The following is an 18,986-nucleotide window of genomic DNA, read 5'->3' as shown; positions in this document are numbered from 1 at the left end:
GTCTGACCACACATCCTATGGCTCTGTTAGCACTTGTATATTTATTATCGATGAATTTACAGTGTGTTAAATTGTTTTTTGATACTTCACAGCTGGCAGACACACCCAAATCTGAAAGATATGAGCATGTTCTGGAGGCATTAAATGATTATAAGACCATGTAAGTAGATTTATTTTACATATCCCTATAAGGGAGATAGTAAGAAAAGAATAAGGGCATTAAGAATTGTGGGATTGGTGTGAGGAAGAAGTACATACCATTTTAAATGTTTTAATGTCCTGTTCTCCTTTGGTCAGAGTAAGGTAGGGATTCTAGAAGGCTGGAAAAGAACAGAGTAATACTTCGAAGAATGGGTAGGTGGGGGGTATATCAGTATCCTGATGGGGACGTAGATTTAGTCTACTCTCTTAAAGAAGCATATATACTAATAACGTGTTCTGTAATGCAAACCACTAAAGAGAAAGTGAAATCTTGTTAGCTGGTGGGAATATCCAAACACTGGGGACTCTGTGGCTTAAGACTGGTCATCGCCATCCTGAGAAGCAGTACGAAAGTGACTGAGTGAACAGTACTGAGTATAAGGAGCAGTAAGTAAGTGACTGAGTAAACAGTACTGAGTAGTACTGGTCTGAGTGGTCGGAGACAATTCACAGGTAAAGTAAATCTTATATTCTTGTGTAGACCACTCTCCTTTCTTCTTTAAATCCAGCATGTCTACATTTATTGAAAATATTTTCAAAATGACAGGGAAATTCTTATAAATGTATGTATACAGACTCTCAGTCTACTATTATATTATAAAATTTTTGTTTTTGAGAAGATGCTGTTTTGAACCTGAAAGCATTTTCTTACTAGTTTATGTTTTAGTTACTTGTAACTAGATCTTTAAATTATTTTGAAAATATATAAGGTAATTGAGTAGTTGTACTAATAAAAGTATTGTTGGAATAAATTAATTCCACTTTAAAATGTCAGAAATGCATATTACTGTTAATGTAGAAATGAGAGGTATACATTGTTAGGTGTATAAAAATGAAAAACATTTTGAGCATCTGACGGACACAGGTTGTGTTCAGGAATGTGCTAGTAGAATTAAGGCATATAGAAAGGTTTGGACACAAAACCCTAGGGTAGGTTTTATAGATGCCGAAAGTCTACTAACACTTTGGGGTCTAAATTGCTCTCAGCCCCATGGCTTGCCTTCTGTATACTCATTTTATATTCTGGATCTTTAGAGATAGCCTTTTAAGAAGTTGTCTCTGGTCAGATTTTTTTGTACTATAAAGATACTCTGAACTAGAGTCTTTTGGGACTCAATACTCTTTGCTCCCTGAGATTATTTAATTATTAATTTAGAGACTACATTATTGACATACACTCAGGCTGAGCCATAGCTAGAAACAGTGGCTCATACTATGATGTCAAGCACTGAGGAAGTTGAGGCAGGAGAATCATGAATTCAAGCCAATTCATCTTCATAATGAGACCTGTCTCATAACAGTAATAACCACAAAAACCTGAATTTAAACAATCCTCTCAGCTTGGCTTCCCATGAGTCGGGAATCCATTGTCTATTGTTAGTTACCTGTTTTTATTTTATGTAAGTACACTGTAGCTGACTTCAGACACCATAAGAGGGTATCAGATCTTATTACAGATGGTTGTGAACTACCATGTGGTTGCTAGGATTTGAACTCGGGACCTCTGGAAGAGCAGTCAGTGCTCTTAACCACTGAGCCATCTCACCAGCTTTTGTTAGTTACCTATTATCACACCTAATCTAGAAGCCATATTTAGAAGGAGAATGTGGGACTTTTTTCTATTCTTGTCCTATCCTTTCCACTCATGATAACAGGTAGTCTTTAGATAAGAATCTGTAACTGGCTATGGGGTAGATAAGAATAAAAGAAATCAAGGGGAAGCATTTTGTGGTATCTGGTAGTTCTCCATGAAAGTTAGGCTAGGGCCTTCCATATGTATGTGCAGTTTTTACAATTTTGGTCTTTTTTTTTTTTTTTAATTTAGGTTTATGTCTGGGAAAGAAATAAAGAAGAAGAAGCATTTGTTTGGGTTGCGAATTCGTGTTCCTCCTGTGCCTCCAAATGTGGCTTTTAAAGCAGAGAAAGAACCTGAAGGAACATCCCATGAATTTAAAATTAAAGGCAGAAAGGCATCCAAACCTATATCTGACTCAAGGTAAAGTCTGCAGTGCAGCTTTATTTATCACTGAGTGTGTGTGTTATGAGGTGGCGTATGGCAGTGTGTATGACATTATAAGTGGAGTGGCATGGGGACCTAGCCCCACCCCAGGGCAGGCTTTACAGATGGTAAGGAAAGTGGATGTTAGATGTTCACTTATGTTAGGCCTTGGCCTTCGAGGAAAGGACTTAGTACTTAGGCTTTCTTGTGTGTTCTGATTTACCTTTCACACTCAGCACTTAGGTCAGATGCCTTTACCTTCTAAGTGCTGAGGGTTTAATGACAAGACAGATTTTCCCCCTTTCCTTGATGGGATCACATTATAGTGAGGAAAATGTGTAATAATAAAGTAATTAATGAATATTCTGATGCCATTTAGAGTTAGTTCAGTGTTTTATACCTGTTGGTGGAGATAGTATACTTGAAAGCAAAGGGCTAAGGAAGGAGGACTATGTGAGATGATATCTGAGAGTATTCTAACAGCATGAGATGATATCTGAGAGTATTCTATCAGCATGAGATGATATCTGAGAGTATTCTATCAGCATGAGATGATATCTGAGAGTATTCTATCAGCATGAGATGATATCTGAGAGTATTCTATCAGCATGAGATGATATCTGAGAGTATTCTATCAGCATGAGATGATATCTGAGAGTATTCTATCAGCATGAGATGATATCTGAGAGTATTCTATCAGCATGAGATGATATCTGAGAGTATTCTATCAGCATGAGATGATATCTGAGAGTATTCTAACAGTATGAAGAATAAAAGAGCAGGGCTCTCCAGGTGCAGAAGTGGAGGCTGTGAAACATAGTCTCGGAATTCACAGAAGACCAGCTTCGAATGAATGGAGGTTAGAGGAATAGAGGGATTAGATACTTGAAAGATCGGATGGCTCTTGATCACACAGCATCTTGTAGATAAGGATACCCTGCCCTCTCTAAACATTTTAATTAGGCAAACAGTTTTAATTATCTTTAAATAAGTCTTTGCAAGGTAGTCCAGAGGGAAGAAAAGTAGGAAAAGGCAGATTTGGCTTTGTCAGGATGGTGCTTGTGCAGGAGTTGTGGGGACAGTCAGGTGGAGTGAATAGGCTTGACATTGCTTTTGGGGCAGAATTGGTCAGATTTGCTACTGAATTAAATTTATGAGGGAAAAAGAGGAATAAGTTAACAGATTTCAGATTTCCAGCTTGAACTCACAGATGCCGGCTTCTTCTTTGTCCTCTTTGTCTTACTGAGATAGAGAAGAATGTGATGGTGAGGTGGGTGGGGAACATTTCCTGTTTTCTTGAGTTGAAATTCTGATGACATTTATCTAAATGATGATGTGTAGGTGACTTTGATTTTTAGATAAGGAGTGCATAGACAGTCAGGAGAATGAATAAAATGATCTAGGGAACAACTAGAGAAGAGAATGGGTTGGTGTCTGAATTTAGATATTTGGAGATTTATAAAATGTAAGGTATAAAACAAATAAAGGAGGTTGAAACAAAATGACCATCATGGTAGGATGAAATCAGGAGCATTGGTGTCATGTAAACCAAAAGAAGGGAATTGTTTCAAGAAAAAAGATAAATTAAATGCTATTGGATGCTAGTAAAACATGAGAGGATACTGTAGCATTTAGTTACGAGTGACATCGACAGAAGCAGTTTATTTAGAGTTCGCAGTAAGATTGGAATGAGTTGGAGTATGACTGAATCCGTACTTTGTGGTTCATGTATTAAGAAGTTTGCTTCTGCATGTCAGGGATACTAACATCCAGAGTAATGGTGATGGTGAAGGGAAGAGGACATAAGTAGGGTACAAAAAGAAACTGAGTCATACAGAGGAGAGTGAAGAGGACATGTCAGGGCTGAGAGGTTTTGCTGTAAAGTGGAACACACCAGTCGACTGGCAGTAGAAGACAGTAGAACATAACGGATATTTTAGTAGTTAAGAAATAATTGGAATCTGTTTTTGTGTACCAAGAATGGCCCAGTGAATAAGCAAAGATGAGTATTAAGTCAAGCCTTATTGAGAAAGCAAAGGGAAGATTCTATTGCCTCAGTCTGAGAATAACTTTGGTAGCAGGAAAAACGCCTTTCTGATGAAATGGTTTGGAAAAAAAGCAAAGTATATGCTTGAAATTAGAGACAAGATAGACTTTGTCAGTCTATTTTCTCAAGGAAGTGTGAGGTCAGTAAGGCTGCTTGAAAGGGCTGTATGCAGAGGGAAATTCTAGCAAGAACAAGAAAAGTAGGGAAATGTTGTTACACAACATTGACAATACCATATAGCCATTTTAATAAAGTACATACATATTTACGGTATTGTTGAGAAAGGGAAAAAAAAAAACCATCTTCCTGCCATTTTCCAGTTTGACCTAATGTTTTATTCTCAGTTGCCTTTATGAATTAAGAAATGAGAACCCCACAAACATCACATTGCTGTGATATTAGGGTATACTTGGTTTGTGGCAGCTCTCAGGTTATCAAGTACTACCAAGAAGGGCTCATCTTTCTTCAAAGCATCCTTTCTTGTGGACCCTGTGTGTGCTCAGTCCTTTCAAGGCTAAGTGTGCTATATTACTCCTCCTTTGGTGGTCCTCTTAACATGTTAGGCTATCTTGTAAACGTGCATATCCCATCCATCCTTCCTCTTCCCACTTCCCGCTCCTTATCCTCCAACTTGGAGTTTTTCTGATCCTTCTTTCTAGTCTGCTATGGTTGTGGTCTTTTTCTTTCTTTGTACTTTGCTTATAGCATCCTCATGGCACTTGATTTTGTTAGCTTGCTTGTATTTATTGGTGAATATCTATGTTGTGAGTCCTTCAGCACAGGAAGCATCTTTGTGTCCCTTTTATACCTTTCTGTAGCAGCTGTTGTCCATGTTCCTGTCTCTTCCTCTCATTCTTCTCTCTGTTGGCTATATCCTTGTCTATACACTTTTTACTACTTGCTTTTTGAATGATTTTCTAGTTTGCAGTGTGAACTGTCAGAGGCTCTGTCTCAGTATGGAAGATTTATTGTTTCTCCTTTATTCTGTTTCTGATGGTATTACAAATGTTCCTTTACATACACGAATATATGATATGTCTGAGACTGTGTATTTAAAGAGAAACTGTTGATAGTGAAATTTTTAATATAGGTATTTTCACAAGGTTAGCTAATTTTGTAGTCATTTTTAGTAGTAAATTCTTGAAACCTTTCACTAGTAAGTAGTAAGAAGTAAGTTAAAGTTTTAAAATCTTTTAGCTAGTATGGCTTTTTGGTGATTTTTTTTTTAATTTTTTTAAAATCTTGAAGTAATAAGCATATATTAGATTTATAGTAAGGAGAGCACCCTTTTCCTTAAAACTTTCAAAAATAAGAATTAAAATTATTTAGCTATGTAAAACCATTGTCATTTTTGCTTTATGCAAGGATTAAATACAGTCTTTGTTTCAGGGAAGTAAGCAATGGGATAGAAAAAAAAGGAAAGAAGAAATCTGTAGGTCGTCCTCCTGGTCCATATACAAGAAAAATGATTCAAAAAACCGCTGAGCTACCTTTGGTAAGAGGATTTGTTTGCATATGTTCTCAGTAAAGAGTCTTATAATTATTGAGAAGTGAATGTTTTATTCCAATTACAGTAGAATTGCCCTTTATGTATTAATTTTTTTTCTTTAAAAATTTTTTTTGTACTTTTTCAGGATAAGGAATCAGTTTCAGAGAATCCTACATTGGATTTACCTTGTTCTATAGGGTAAATAGTTAATCTTTTTTCTTTCCTAGGAATTTCTTTGTGAAGGAATTAGTATTTCTATTGTTATGTAATATAGTTGTTATATCATTTAAATTCTTCTGTCTCAGGAGAACTGAGGGGATTGCACATTCATCTAATACCTCAGCTGTGGACCTCACGGGCGCTTCCAGTGCAAGAGAAACTACCTCGCCTAGCATTTCCAGGCATTATGGGTAGGTAGTCTGTGTTCTATGTCTGAGGTTCCCCTGTAACCTCAGCTGTGCTGGAAGAGGCTGGCTTCAAACACCTGCCACTCCTTTGAATGCTGGGATTAAAGGCATGTGCCACTGCCCAGCTGGGTTTATTTATTTGTTTTTCTAATTTTAATTAATTATTATTATATATATTTCTTGTAGGAATATATATATTGTAGTTTTCTTGTAGGACCAGCCACATATGACTTAAACACAGCTGTGTCACTTTGAAACATAGTTAACACCTCATAACAGTTCATAAAAGCTGCATCCCTAGAAGTCTCTGCATAACTTGCAGACAGCTCCATAAACAGTTTCTTCCCAGTGATTTTTCTCTGTTCTCTTATAACCATAGGGAGGAGGCTGAAAAAAATAACATTTTATGCTTTCTGAGTCTTTTAAGCTTCCTATATTGACTTTTCCTCAGCTTACTAACTTTTTAAACATTTATTTATTCTTTCACAATAAAAATACACACACACACACACACACACACACTCAATCCTTGTTCCCTCCCTCTTTCCTTGTATCCCTACTTTTCAACAAGTTCTTGTACATTTTGTTTACTCATTTAGGCCCACTGCATTTAATTAGCATTGTCTGCATGAGTGGCATTCTGTTTCTTGTTCTTTCTAAGTTCCTGTCAAGTTTTTTTGTTGTTTTGATTGACTAACTTAGCAGTTGATAGTATCATGTGATCCTTGAGGTTTTTGAGAAGCAGACCATATATATAGTTATTGCCTGTGTTGTTAATCACCTGAATGCTTTTCGAACACAAACGCTACATAACAGTAGAGACACCATTGGATCTGTGCTTACAAGAGCCTACTATTCTTACAGTCAGCTTACAACCGTCAGCTTACAATTCTTTCCTTGTTGTTGGTTGTTGGAGACAGGGTTTCTCTGTGTAGTTCTGGCTGTCCTGGAACTCACTCTGTAGACCAGGCTGGCCTCAAACTCAGAAATTCACCTGCCTCTGCCTCCCAAGTGCTGGGATTAAAGGCGTGCGCCACCACTGCCCAGCTGAGAAATAAGTCTTAAAAACATTTTTTTCTTCTCGAATGAGGTCTTAGTAATGGACCAAAACAAAGGCATGCTCTCCTTTCTCCTTTTTGCGGATGGAATTCAGGTTTTCAGGTCTAGTGGTAGCAGGTACCTTATTTACCGGGGCATCTAGAGGACTCCTTTATTAAATGCTTTACTTTGCAACCCAGGTTGGCTTAGAACTGAGGGCAATCCTCTTTGCTTCAGTCTACTGAGTTATCAGGATTACAAGTGTGAAGCACTGCACATGTCAGCTCTCAGGGCTGGCCAGTATAAGCTGTGCACTTTTCTGTTTGCTGTTTCCCTCCCCCAAGATCCTTGCTTTTGTTTGTGTGTTTTGAGACAAATCCTCCTTGTACCTCTAGCTGGCCTGAAACTCACTTAAGTAGAACAGGCTGGCCTCACAGAGCTCTACCTGTCTGACTCTGCCTCCAGAATTTGGGAACTAAGGCATGTGTTACTACCATGCCCAGCCTCTGATAGTTGCTTGCAATGTCTGATAGTTGTAAAGAGTCTGATAGTTGTACTATACAAGTATGCTTTGCTTTTAGCACTTTTTAAATATTTTAAATGTCTGAGTCAAGCACCAAGCCTTTGACAGTGCAAAGATTATAGTTTCAGGCTTAGAAAATTGATTAGTAGTAAGCCCTTCCTCCTTTGCTTACTTATTTGATTCATTTCCTCAGAAAGTAATTTTCTTAGACCACGTCATGTCAGGCATGAAAAATGCATAGATCTTTTTGTTTTTAATTGTTGTTTTAGAGTTTAGAAACTGCTCTTCTAGTAATGTAAACATTTAACTTGTTGCTAATGTATAAATTCATTTCCTGTGAATCTTTTTTGTCCTCTTGGTTTTCAAGACAGAGTTTCTCTGTAACTCTCCTGGAACTCCCTCTGCAAATCAGGGTGACCTTAAACTCAGAGATCTGCCTGCCTCTGGAGTGTTGGGATTACAGTCATGAGACCCCCACCTGGCTGAATTTGTTTCTTTCTTTCTTAGTGGTGCTAGTTACTGCAGCCAGGGCCTGCGTGTGCCAGGCAAGCTCTTTGTTACTGAGCCACATTGCAAGCTTTGCTTGGATTCTTTTAACTTAAGAGCACATGAAGGAAGAAAGCCTGTATAAAGATCAAACCAAACAATGACATCTGTGTGAAGGAAGACAGCAACAGGGTGCTAATGACTTTTATTAATTAGACTGAATTTTACCTCAGCAGACATATACTTACAATAGACTCCTTAGAGTCCTCATAGTCTTATGAGGCTCTGCTAGCCTCATCTATAAGATGAGAGCCTGGGCGGGGTGTGGGGGTGCCCAAGTAAAACAGATCTTAGGAGATGTGTTCTTTTCCCTACCCTAGATTATCTGACTCTAGAAAAAGAACTCGAACAGGAAGACCATGGCCTGCTGCAATACCACATTTGCGGAGGAGAAGAGGTCGGCTTCCACGAAGAGCACTCCAGACTCAGAACTCAGAAGTTGTAAAAGATGATGAAGGCAAAGACGAGTATCAGTTTGAAGAACTTAACACAGACATCCTGAACAACTTAGCAGATCAGGAGCTACAGCTCAATCACCTGAAAAACTCCATTACTAGTTACTTCGGTGCCGCAGGTAGAATAGCATGTGGCGAGAAATACAGAGTTCTGGCTCGCCGGGTGACACTTGATGGCAAGGTGCAGTATCTTGTGGAGTGGGAAGGAGCGACTGCATCCTGACTGTGAGCGTTAGGACTGAGCGTTGTGTTCACTGCACTCGTTTTCTGTTGGTGCAGTTCAAAAAAAAAAAAAAAAAAGAAAAGAAAAGAAAAAGAAAAGAAAGAAAGAGTGTGGGTTTTATTATCTTTCTTAGAAAAACAAACAAAGAGAAAAAACAAAAATATTCACAAAAGGAGATGATACTGGCCTTAACATGTACTTGTCAATGTTACGGATATTGTCATAAAAAGATATCTTTTAAAAACCAGAAGAGAGACTTAATTTTTTTAAATCTTAAGATTTGTAGACTGTTTGTAGGATAGGATATTAAACATGATTCAAACCCATGCATGGTGTTAGATACTTTTTATATCTATTCCATTGAGTCCATTCGTGATTAGTGGATCAGAGCAAACAGATCATGTAGATAGCACAAGTATTTGAAGAAACATTGTGTGTTTTGTTACCAAAATGTTGGAAAGATTTATTTCAATACCCTTTAGATTTCATAAAGTGCAGTGTATATAATGTCTACTGAAAGACTGTAAAATATTGAAATTTCTTTCAAGCAAAGTGTAAAAAATATATTGAGCCTGTAAATTGCTCTGTGACTAGACTTCATTGTCGTCTTAATATATTCTTTGCATGTACATGTATATACACATATGTGTATATACGTGTGTGTGATTATGTGACCTATGCAATACAATTATGGGAATGGGCAGCTTTGGAGTATACATCCCATAATTCTTATTTCAGGAATAGTTGCAGTATTTACACAGCAGCATTTCTTCTCAGGCGTTTATTGGGTGCTGTTGCTTGCTATGTATGAAGATAAATGTGTCAGACAAATGTAGTGTGAAGGGTGTGAACAACAGTGTTGATGGGCTTTTAGAGTGCTTTTCAGTCCTTGTAACTCAGCTGTTGAATACCTAAAACAAATTCGAGTGATATCTACAGTATCTCCCATTAGAAGTGACGTTTTCAAGTTATTGTGGCACATTATGATTGTAAATGTCTCACTTTTAACAGTAAGTCTGTAGGAGCCCGGTGAAGACTCCTGAAATGTCTGTAGTAATTGTTAGTCATGTTTGAGTAAGCGTAGTCTGAACAAAGTCTTTTATTGCACAGGGTTAACAAACAGTATGTTGCTAGCTGAGGCTAACTGCTGTTTTATTACAACATTACCTCTTGTTTTTATAAAATGTACCAAGATTTTAAATTGATATCTTTATTTTACATGTTAAAAAAAAGTTTCTTTTATCACCAGTGTTAGAGTTGTCTTCTGTTTTTTGTTTTGTTTTGTTTTTTTTCTTGTTTTCTTTCTTAGCCAAAGAGTAAACAGAAGAATAATTATTTTGGTAGATCTTCATTTCATTTTTAAAATGATTGGTGGATTTTAGACTAAAAATTGGGGAAATTTCTGCCAAAATGAAGAAATCTGTGACGTGTATTAATGACAGAATACTAAAATTATGGTTAGTGCTTATTTATTCCATTAATTGATTATTTGACTGTTTTTTAAAGAAACATGCTTTATTTCTTTAAGCATCTTCAAAAGATGATTTTTCTTGTCACATTGTAGCCAAAAGAAGCAGAGAACTTTTTGTCCTGCTTTTGGTTCCTGGTTGACCAGGTATAATGAGCTTTACAAAGTGCAAATCACAAACTGTCACTTCTGTTCACCTCCACCAAAACTGGATTTCCCCTAGCTATTAATTTAAAGTTGCCTTTCCTGCAGCTGCAATATTTTGAATAACACAGAGATTGTGTTAATTTTTGAATGTTTGTTTATATCTAGGGGTAATGGAAAATGTAATTCCCGTGTAACCTGATTCACTCCAGCTGTATCATATTTCATTTTTCCCAAAGTCCTTTAATTTTAACTGAACACCAGCAGTGTTTTTAGTAATTCTTTAAGATACTTGGAAGACAATTTATCAAGCTGAACTGTCTCTAGACGTAATTATTGTGAATGTCTGCTTTCTTTTATCATGGTGGTTCACATGGCTCTGATGTTCAGTTTGTATTTTTGAAATTGCTTTACTTAGAATTAAAACAGACCAACATTAAATGTGTGTATTTTTAAAAGAGCTAATGAGTTTTTCTTCTGTATTTGCTTGAAAATACACACTGGTGCAGTAGTAAACTGCTTTTATTTAGCTAGAGAGGGATGAATTTTCAATTCTACTTTTATATACTTTAAGTTAGTCTTTGAAGAACTTTGCTCCTGTTTCCTTTTGTCATAATGATAGTATTGTGTGTTCACCATGAGTGATGTTTTAGAAAAGGGTATGTAGCCAGCTTACATGCTTTGTATTTGAAAGACACTGTTTCTGTCCTTCCCTCTTCCAAATACTAAAGAAAGTCAGACTTCACAGTTGTTTTTTCTTCATAGGTATTGGGGCACATGTAAAAAGATTTTCCATTTTTGTTAAAAATGGTTTTGGTTTTTTTTTTGGGGGGGGGGTTCTATTCTACAGAATGAAAAGTTGTAAAAATAATATACCTTCCTTTTTTGTTTGAAGCATTTTAGAGAAAAAGAAAAGCAGCATACAAGCTGTGAATTTTGGCACAGTTGGAATAGGCAGACATAGAAGAGAAGACTGAGCCATGCCTGTTGCCTTAGGTCCTGGCAGGTTCAGCAAGAAGCTACAGGCCAGGAGCAGAAATTTTTAGAAAAAGTATCATGGAAGTATGACTAGGTTTCCAAAAAAAAAAAAAAAAAAAAGGTAGAAGGAAAGGAAAAGACTCAGAGAGACTTAGCAGCAGCTTCAAAAGAGACTGCAGTAGACCTTATTTTAATCTCTCTCATTTGTAATTTAAAACATTTGTAACAACCCTGGTACTGTATGATAAACAGTTCTTATGTTCCTGAGAGTGCATTACCAGAATAACTGTGGATCCTCAGTGTTGCACAGCTCCGCAGTCTTCCTGTCCTGGGTGCTGAGGCCACACGTGTGTGTAGCACCACCCACCCTGTAAGTTCTAATGTTGGCGGTGGGAGTCGGGTCTTTCCTGGCAGGTGGTGAGTGGAACTCAGGCGTGTGTCCCAGCTTTGTTTTTTTGTTGACAGTTTAATGTTTGAGTTGTTTGGTTTCTGTCATGGATATAGTTAGATTCCTGTTTATCAGTGTTGGGATGAAGTTGTGGTTTTGGCTGCTTTGTGCCCCTGTTAGGGACTATTAAATTTCAGTTAGAATATATTTTGGCTTTAAACACTTAATAGAGTTTGAAAGAGTGTATTTTAAGGCCAACAGATAATAGTAGCAGATAGCCCCCTACCCAAAGGGTACCCATTTTTTTTTCTGAATTATATTTTAGTACAAAACTTCAGAAGTCCCATTCAGTTTCTCTTAAGGCATTTGATGTGTCATAGTTTGTGATCAGGGAAATGAGAACTTGACAGTGAAGTGTCAAGTTTTCTAATTGGCGTTAGTTAGGAAACCTAGATAGCTCTGTTATATTTTGACATGGGAGAAATAGGTAGAATCTCTGTAAAGCAAGTAGATGGAGTATATACAAATGTTTGTAAGTAATAGCAACATGGAATATTAATTTATTTTTAAACTTAGTATAAGGTCAGTGTGTGGGTATATGCTAGAATCCCTTACCATTTGAGGGTCTGAGATAAGATCATGAGTTGGAGGCTAGCCTGGGCTATATAGTTGAGACCCTGTCCAAAATAATTAAAAATGAACAAGAATAAGATTACAAATGAACAAGATTACAAATGAACTGCCCAACTCTCTCCTTGTTTATTGGCATTTTCTGTTTCTGGAGATGAATACAAAATGAATTCTTAGTAATTCCGTTTCTTCAAAGTAATTCACTTAAGAGATTCCCCATTGCATCTTAAACAGACACTTAAAACCTTCACAAATATCCTGTCCAAAATTCCTAATCTAGTCATTTGTCAGCGTGCAGGCTTTGTAGTATTGTACTTGAGTATTATACTTGAGAGGCTGTTGTGTTTGCTGTATTTATCGTCAGTCATCCCTTTTACCCCTACTGTGTGACATACATTCCTCTAGAAGCTGATGGTAAGTTCCTGAATGAACAAACATTGGTGTATGGGGAAAAGAATAACAGTAGAACCCTGGATAACATTGAGTAAAATGTTTTTTGTCAGATGTTTTTGCATCTGACAAAAACAATCAAAACTATGTTATTCTGTAGTATTTAGTTAGAATTTCTACTAACATTGTATATTTTAAAGGGTTACGTGCTCAGTCTTGAAAATATTTGAAAGGTCTGCACAAGCCTGTGGGCTGCCACTGGCCTCTCTTGTAATGTAATTCCATCTTCTTATAACCTAGTCTTTAGATAGATAATACCATATTATATTATTGATTTTATTTTATTATGGTTATTCCACCCTCTGTTACTTAACAATGTACTAAGAAAGTTGATACCTTTCTGGAAACTTTTTTGGTGGAAGGCGATTGAAATAGGTTTTTTCTGTGTAACTCCCACTGCCCTAGAATTCTGGCCTCAAACTCAGAGATCTGCTGCCTCTGTCTCCTAAGTGCTGGCATTAATGGCTCTGGCCACCACTGCCTTGTCTGAATATACCCTGCTGGGCTAGACAGTGGTGGCACACGTCTTTAGTCTGCTAATCCCAGCACTTGAAAGGCTGAAACTCTGGGAGTTTGAGGCCAGCCTTGGTTACAGAATAAGTTCCAGGATAGCCAGGAATATACAGAGAAACCTTGTCTCAAAAAACAAAAACAAAAACAAAAAATAGCAAACATTAAAAGGTGTCATTTAATACTATTAGTGAAATGCAAAGTAAATTTTAGTGAACAGAATTTGTAACTACTAAAAATTTTTGTTGAGTTTTGTTTAGTATTAGTTTGAAAATATGTTACAATACTTTATTTTTCTTCAAAATTTATTTGTGGGTACCTACATATACCTATGTCCACCATGTGTCTAAACTGAATCTGGGTCCTCTGGGAGAGGAGCAAGTGTTCTTAACTGCTGAGCCATCTCTCCAAACTCAAACTTTCTAGAAATATACTTGAAAATAATCTTTTAATAATCATTTAAGACTCAATTTTGATTTCTGGGCAGGGCGGTGGTGGTGCACGCCTTTAATCCCAGCACTTGGGTTTTTTTTTTTTTAAATTTCTGTATCTCCTCCTTTGTAACTTCCAGATTTCAAGATCATGTAATAAGTACATAGTGGAAAAATATTCGAATTGTAACTTTATAGATTCTTTGTCTCTGTTCCTCCCTTCTTTTTTTTAGGCCCTGTGTAGTCCAGGCCTGCCATGAAATTGCTATGTAGTTGAAGATGGTCTTGAACTCCTAGCTACCCTTCCACTCCACTATGGTCATTTTTGATACCTTTTTTCAGTCCTAACATTTGTTGTTTGAGACAGGCTTTCCCGCAGGAGGAGATAGGGAAATCCTGCTGGTGTGAACCCTTGACCCTCATCCTTGTTACTATTTCTCAAGTACTGTCATCGCCATGCCTAGCTCATAGTAGGTTCTGTAACTTGTAAACTAGTAAACTATGAACATTACTGTGTTGCTGTATATAGTGGACGTTACAGAGATTTCGATAGGAATTCTTACACACTCAGCCCAGCCTAGGTGATTGCTGTCTTATGTGCCTGTCTCCCTCTTACAAACTCTACTATAGAATAAGGGAAAAGACGTTAAGTATGTTTTTCTGGGAAAAGTTTTTATGTAAATAAAACTTTGCACCTTACAATTCTTGAGTTAAGCTCCTGGTTATAATTTAAGAAAGGAGGTGTTGTCTCTGCCTTTGTTCACTGAAGATCTTGTTTTTCATGACTTTTTACAGAACAGAGAGGTTTGGAAGTTTGATAGCTAGGTGATTGCTTCATGACCAATGTGGGGATAGCAACTTGGTTTGTTTTATAACTCTAATCTTGTTTTTGTTTTTCTTTTGATAGGTTTTTTTGTTTTTTTGTTTGTTTGTTTGTTTGTTTGTTTGTTTTTTAATGTAGCCCTGACTATTCTGGAACTCATCCTGTAGACCAGGCTGGCTTTAAACTCAGATTGTTGTGTCTTTGTCCCCACATCCCAAATGATGGGATTTAAGGAATGTGCCTCCACCACCCAGCTACCTCAAAACTTTTTTAAAATTTTATTTTTAGTTTTAAGTATATGTATATATTTCTGAAGAGGTTTGTGTGTCGGCAGATCTCTGTGAGTTCAAGGCCACCTTGGACTACAGAGCAAGTTCTAGGACAGCCAAGGCTTCAGAGACCCTGTCTTGAAGGGAGCTTTGGGAGGAACAGAGATACAAACCTGGTGTGAAGTTTCAGATGGACATGAATGTGCTATTGGCTGCCCTCATTATACTGTTGCAGGGAATTTTCTGGGATGCTTTTTGTGTATGAGCATGTAGATTCACACATAGTAGATACACATGTGCATGCATGTATGCCTACATGTATGGAGGGCTTAGGTTGGTCGACTTTATCTTCTGTCTTTCTACTTTATTGAAGTAGGGTCTATTCCTATTCTGAAGGTCACCAATTCAGCCTGTCCAGCAAGTTTTGTGTGTGGGTCTTTTGTCTTTGTCTTCTAAGTACTGGAGTCACATGTGTCTTGCCTAGCTATTTATGTTCATCCTAGGATTCAAACTCTGCTCCTCTTGCAGTTTGCAGCAAACTACTCACTGAGGAATTTTCCCTGGTTCAGATTTGCAGGCATTTTATCCATAACCTGTGAGAATAAATGATACACTAATTCACTTTTACAAAGACTGAACAGCATTCAGGAAGTGGCATGCTTTTCCACAGCTCCATTTTATAATGAGAATTGAGACTAAAAGGCAAAAAAGATCTAAAAACCTTAAGGACTTGGAAGAAAACCAGTCAAGGGAAGCAGCGAGAGGATCTGCTCCAGGCTGTTACGAAAATCTTTGCTCATCTCCTCTCCGGTGGATTCTTAAGCCTTTAGCCGGTCTCAAAGCAGCAAGTACTTGTAGTCTTGTCACACATCCACCTTCTAACATAGGTCCATACCAGGTATTTTGGTGCTTTTATGAGGTAGGGTCATACCGTGTAGACTGGGCTACCCATAAACTCTTAGAAATCTATTAGCCTTTTGTCTCCTGACAAAGGTACATACCACTATACCAGGCTCCTGTGTGTGTTTAAACAATTTTATGTTTTCTACCCAAATATTCATAAATATTTTGGATTTTAGGTATTGCAAACATCTTTCCATTGGGTGCATGCATTGTGGATTGTGGCCCAGGGAACTGTCTAGGCTGTCTGCTACTGCTAGCTCCTGCTTGCTTGTCTCAAGAATTCAACCCAACAATGCCAGGATTGAGGCTGTGGATGGGTTAGATTTCTGGTGGGTGTGGTTTCTGTTAGATTAGATATATATTAATGAGATAAAAAGTATGTGGGGTGCATTAGAGGATGAAGGGAGCTGTAAAACCAGTTCCTGGACAATCAGAGTCACTCCAGGAAGACCTCGAAGGCGGCAGGGAGGTTCAGTCCCTGACAGAAGCATATTACTGTAACTGGAAAGTTATTTTTAGAGTCAAATTCCTCATACCAAAACTCGGATGTGACCTGTGCGTTTCTGATTCTTGAAGGAGCAGTTCCCGTTCTTACTGTGGACTGCGTGCAGAGCTCCCGTTCCCTCAGAATCTGCTCTAAATCACAGAGAACAATCACTGTTCCCTAAATGATGGGGGTATAACTACTTGTCTTTTTTTTGTTGTTGTTTTGTTTTTTGTTTTTCGAGACAGGGTTTCTCTGTGTAGCCCTGGCTGTCCTGGAACTCATTCTGTAGACCAAGCTGGCCTCGAACTCAGAAATCCACCTGCCTCTGCCTCCCAAGTGCTGGGATTAAAGGCGTGCGCCACCGCCAAGCGGGTATGAGTACTTGTAAAAGCCAATGACTTCAGTCAGATGTTTACCCTAGAACTTGGGCTGCACACAAGTAGTAGGACTGACAGCATCGAGTTTGAGAGCTTGAGAAGCTAATGATATCATTAAGTAGGAGAGACAGAGGGAAGTGGATATTAAGTCACGGGTGTGGAGAGGTAGGACTAACTGGATGGCAAAGCATGCAGGTAGGTTTGGTTGGCTAGAGAGCAGGAACAGTGCGTGATAGTAATGGATGAAGTTGGGAGGGGTCGGCACCAAATTGTGAGGCATCTTGTATACTCTAGCCCTGGTCTTACAGCAGCTGCCTACTGTTTCCCAAATGCTTTTATACACTGTGTGTGCATTCTTCTGTGTTCTGGTGTCTGTCAATGCCAGAGAGGACCTAGCAGCCAAATACCCTAAGGTGTGGGTCATGGAACAACTCAGATCCTCCAAAGAGAAGCATTTCTCTTAAGTACTAAACGTAACATTTCTCCAGCTTGAATTTTGTGGTTTTTATTTTTATCCTTTATTTGTTTTGAGACAATTTTATGTATCCCAGGAGGACCTGAGCTTGTGATTCCCTTGTCCCTATCTTCTGAGTGCTTGGATTACAGACATGTAGCTACTATGCTGGATTTTATGGGGGTTGAGGGTCAAAACACCAGGGGGCTGGAGAGATGTCTCAGCAGTTGAGTACACTGCCCTTCCAGAGGTCATGAGTTTAACTCCCAGGAACCACCATCTGTAATTACATCCGATGCCCTCTTCTGCTGTGTCAGCAACAGGATGCTTATATACATTAAATAAATAAATCTTTGAAAACAAACAAATCAGGGCTTCACTTGTGCTGGAGAAAAACAGTGGATTAAGCTGCATTCCCAGATCGTATCCCTTATTTCAAAAACACGCCCTTGACTATTTAACAGAACAGCACACTGGTTTCTTTTGTGATGGATACATGGCAGGGCATGTAGAAAATTAAAATAATCTTTTTTATAGATTTGTGTGTATGAGTGTTTTTCTTCCATGCCTGTATGTACACCATATATGTGCCTGGTGCCTGTGGGAGTCACAAGAGTGTCCCAGATCAGATTCCATGGAAATAGAGTTACAGATGCTTGTGAACCATCTTGTAGGTGGCTGGGGACTGAATCTGGGTCCTTGCAAGAGCAACAACCACCAAGCCATCTCTCTAGACCCTATAAATGTGTTTCTTACTTGTTATTACAGTATTTAAAAATAATTAGAGCAGGATAAAAAATTTTCAGAACAAGGAAAAAATGTCAATACAAATAAAAAGGGTTTCATTGTGTTGTTTGACTTCTGGATTAGGGGTGTAGCTCAGTTGGTAGAGTCCTCATTTGCCTTGCACAGGGCCCTGGATCGATCCCAGCACTGAAGAAAACTGCTAATGGTGGGTCATGCTTCTAATTCCAACACTGGGGAGATGGAGGCAGTAAAGTAAGTAGTTTAGGGTCAGTCCTAGCTATACAATTCAAGGGCAGCCTGAGCTACATGAGACCCTGTCAAAAACTAATTCTGGGGCTGGAGAGATTACTTAGTGGTTTAGAGTACTTGGTGCTCTAGCCGAGGACGAGTTTCTGTTACAACACCCACATGGCGATTCATAGCCATTCTTAACTCCAGTTCAGGTGTTCCAACTCTTCTGACTTATGGAGGAACCAGGCAGACATGGTGCACATGCAAAACATGTAGGAAAAGCACGTAAGTCTTAAAAAACGATATTTTGTTTTTCCAGATATAGTGGGGCAGGAAGGCAGAGGCAGATGGATCTCTTGATTTCAGGCCAGCTAGGACTACACAGGGACTGTCTCAGACAAAAGTCTTCAAACGAACCTAACAGTTTCATAGACAAAGAGAAAAATGAATAGTTTTACTTTCAAAAATATTTTTGCTGGGTGTGGTGATGGCATACACCTTTAATCTAGCACTTGGAAGAGGCTGATAGATCTCTCTGAGTCCAGTTTGGTCTACAGGCTGAGTTCTAGGACAGCCAGAGCTACATAAAGAAACCCCGTCTTGAAAGCCAAAAAATAAGACCGTTTGCATGGCATGTATGTGTATGTATGTGCATGCACGCTACAGTGTATGCCTGGAAGTTAGGACAGTCAGTTTTCTCCTTCATCCGTTACCTGGGTTCCATTCAAGTGTACATTGTAAGCATGTTGTCACTGAGCCGTCTCACCA

The 18,986-nt window shown here is 38.2% G+C and overlaps 1 protein-coding gene across 7 annotated transcripts in view; it reads left to right on the top strand.

Annotated features, from left to right (window-relative positions):
* Mtf2 (metal response element binding transcription factor 2) overlaps positions 1-17,778 on the top strand; it is a 53,679-nt gene extending 35,901 nt beyond the window's left edge. For all 7 annotated transcript variants that reach the window (XM_034509280.2, XM_034509279.2, XM_076937779.1 and 4 more), the window contains 6 exons: positions 93-160; positions 2,027-2,197; positions 5,637-5,742; positions 5,882-5,934; positions 6,042-6,146; positions 8,571-17,778. In XM_034509280.2, coding sequence (XP_034365171.1) covers positions 93-160; positions 2,027-2,197; positions 5,637-5,742; positions 5,882-5,934; positions 6,042-6,146; positions 8,571-8,928 — 861 coding nt within the window. In that variant the 3' untranslated portion in view covers positions 8,929-17,778. The remainder of the gene's footprint in view (positions 1-92; positions 161-2,026; positions 2,198-5,636; positions 5,743-5,881; positions 5,935-6,041; positions 6,147-8,570) is intronic.
* Positions 17,779-18,986: the final 1,208 nt, after the last annotated feature.

The sequence above is a fragment of the Arvicanthis niloticus genome, chromosome 7, assembly GCF_011762505.2.
Source record: "Arvicanthis niloticus isolate mArvNil1 chromosome 7, mArvNil1.pat.X, whole genome shotgun sequence".
Lineage (NCBI taxonomy): Eukaryota > Metazoa > Chordata > Mammalia > Rodentia > Muridae > Arvicanthis > Arvicanthis niloticus.
The sequence above is the reverse complement of the archived record's forward strand: the minus strand, read 5'-3'. Positions and strand labels throughout refer to the sequence as shown.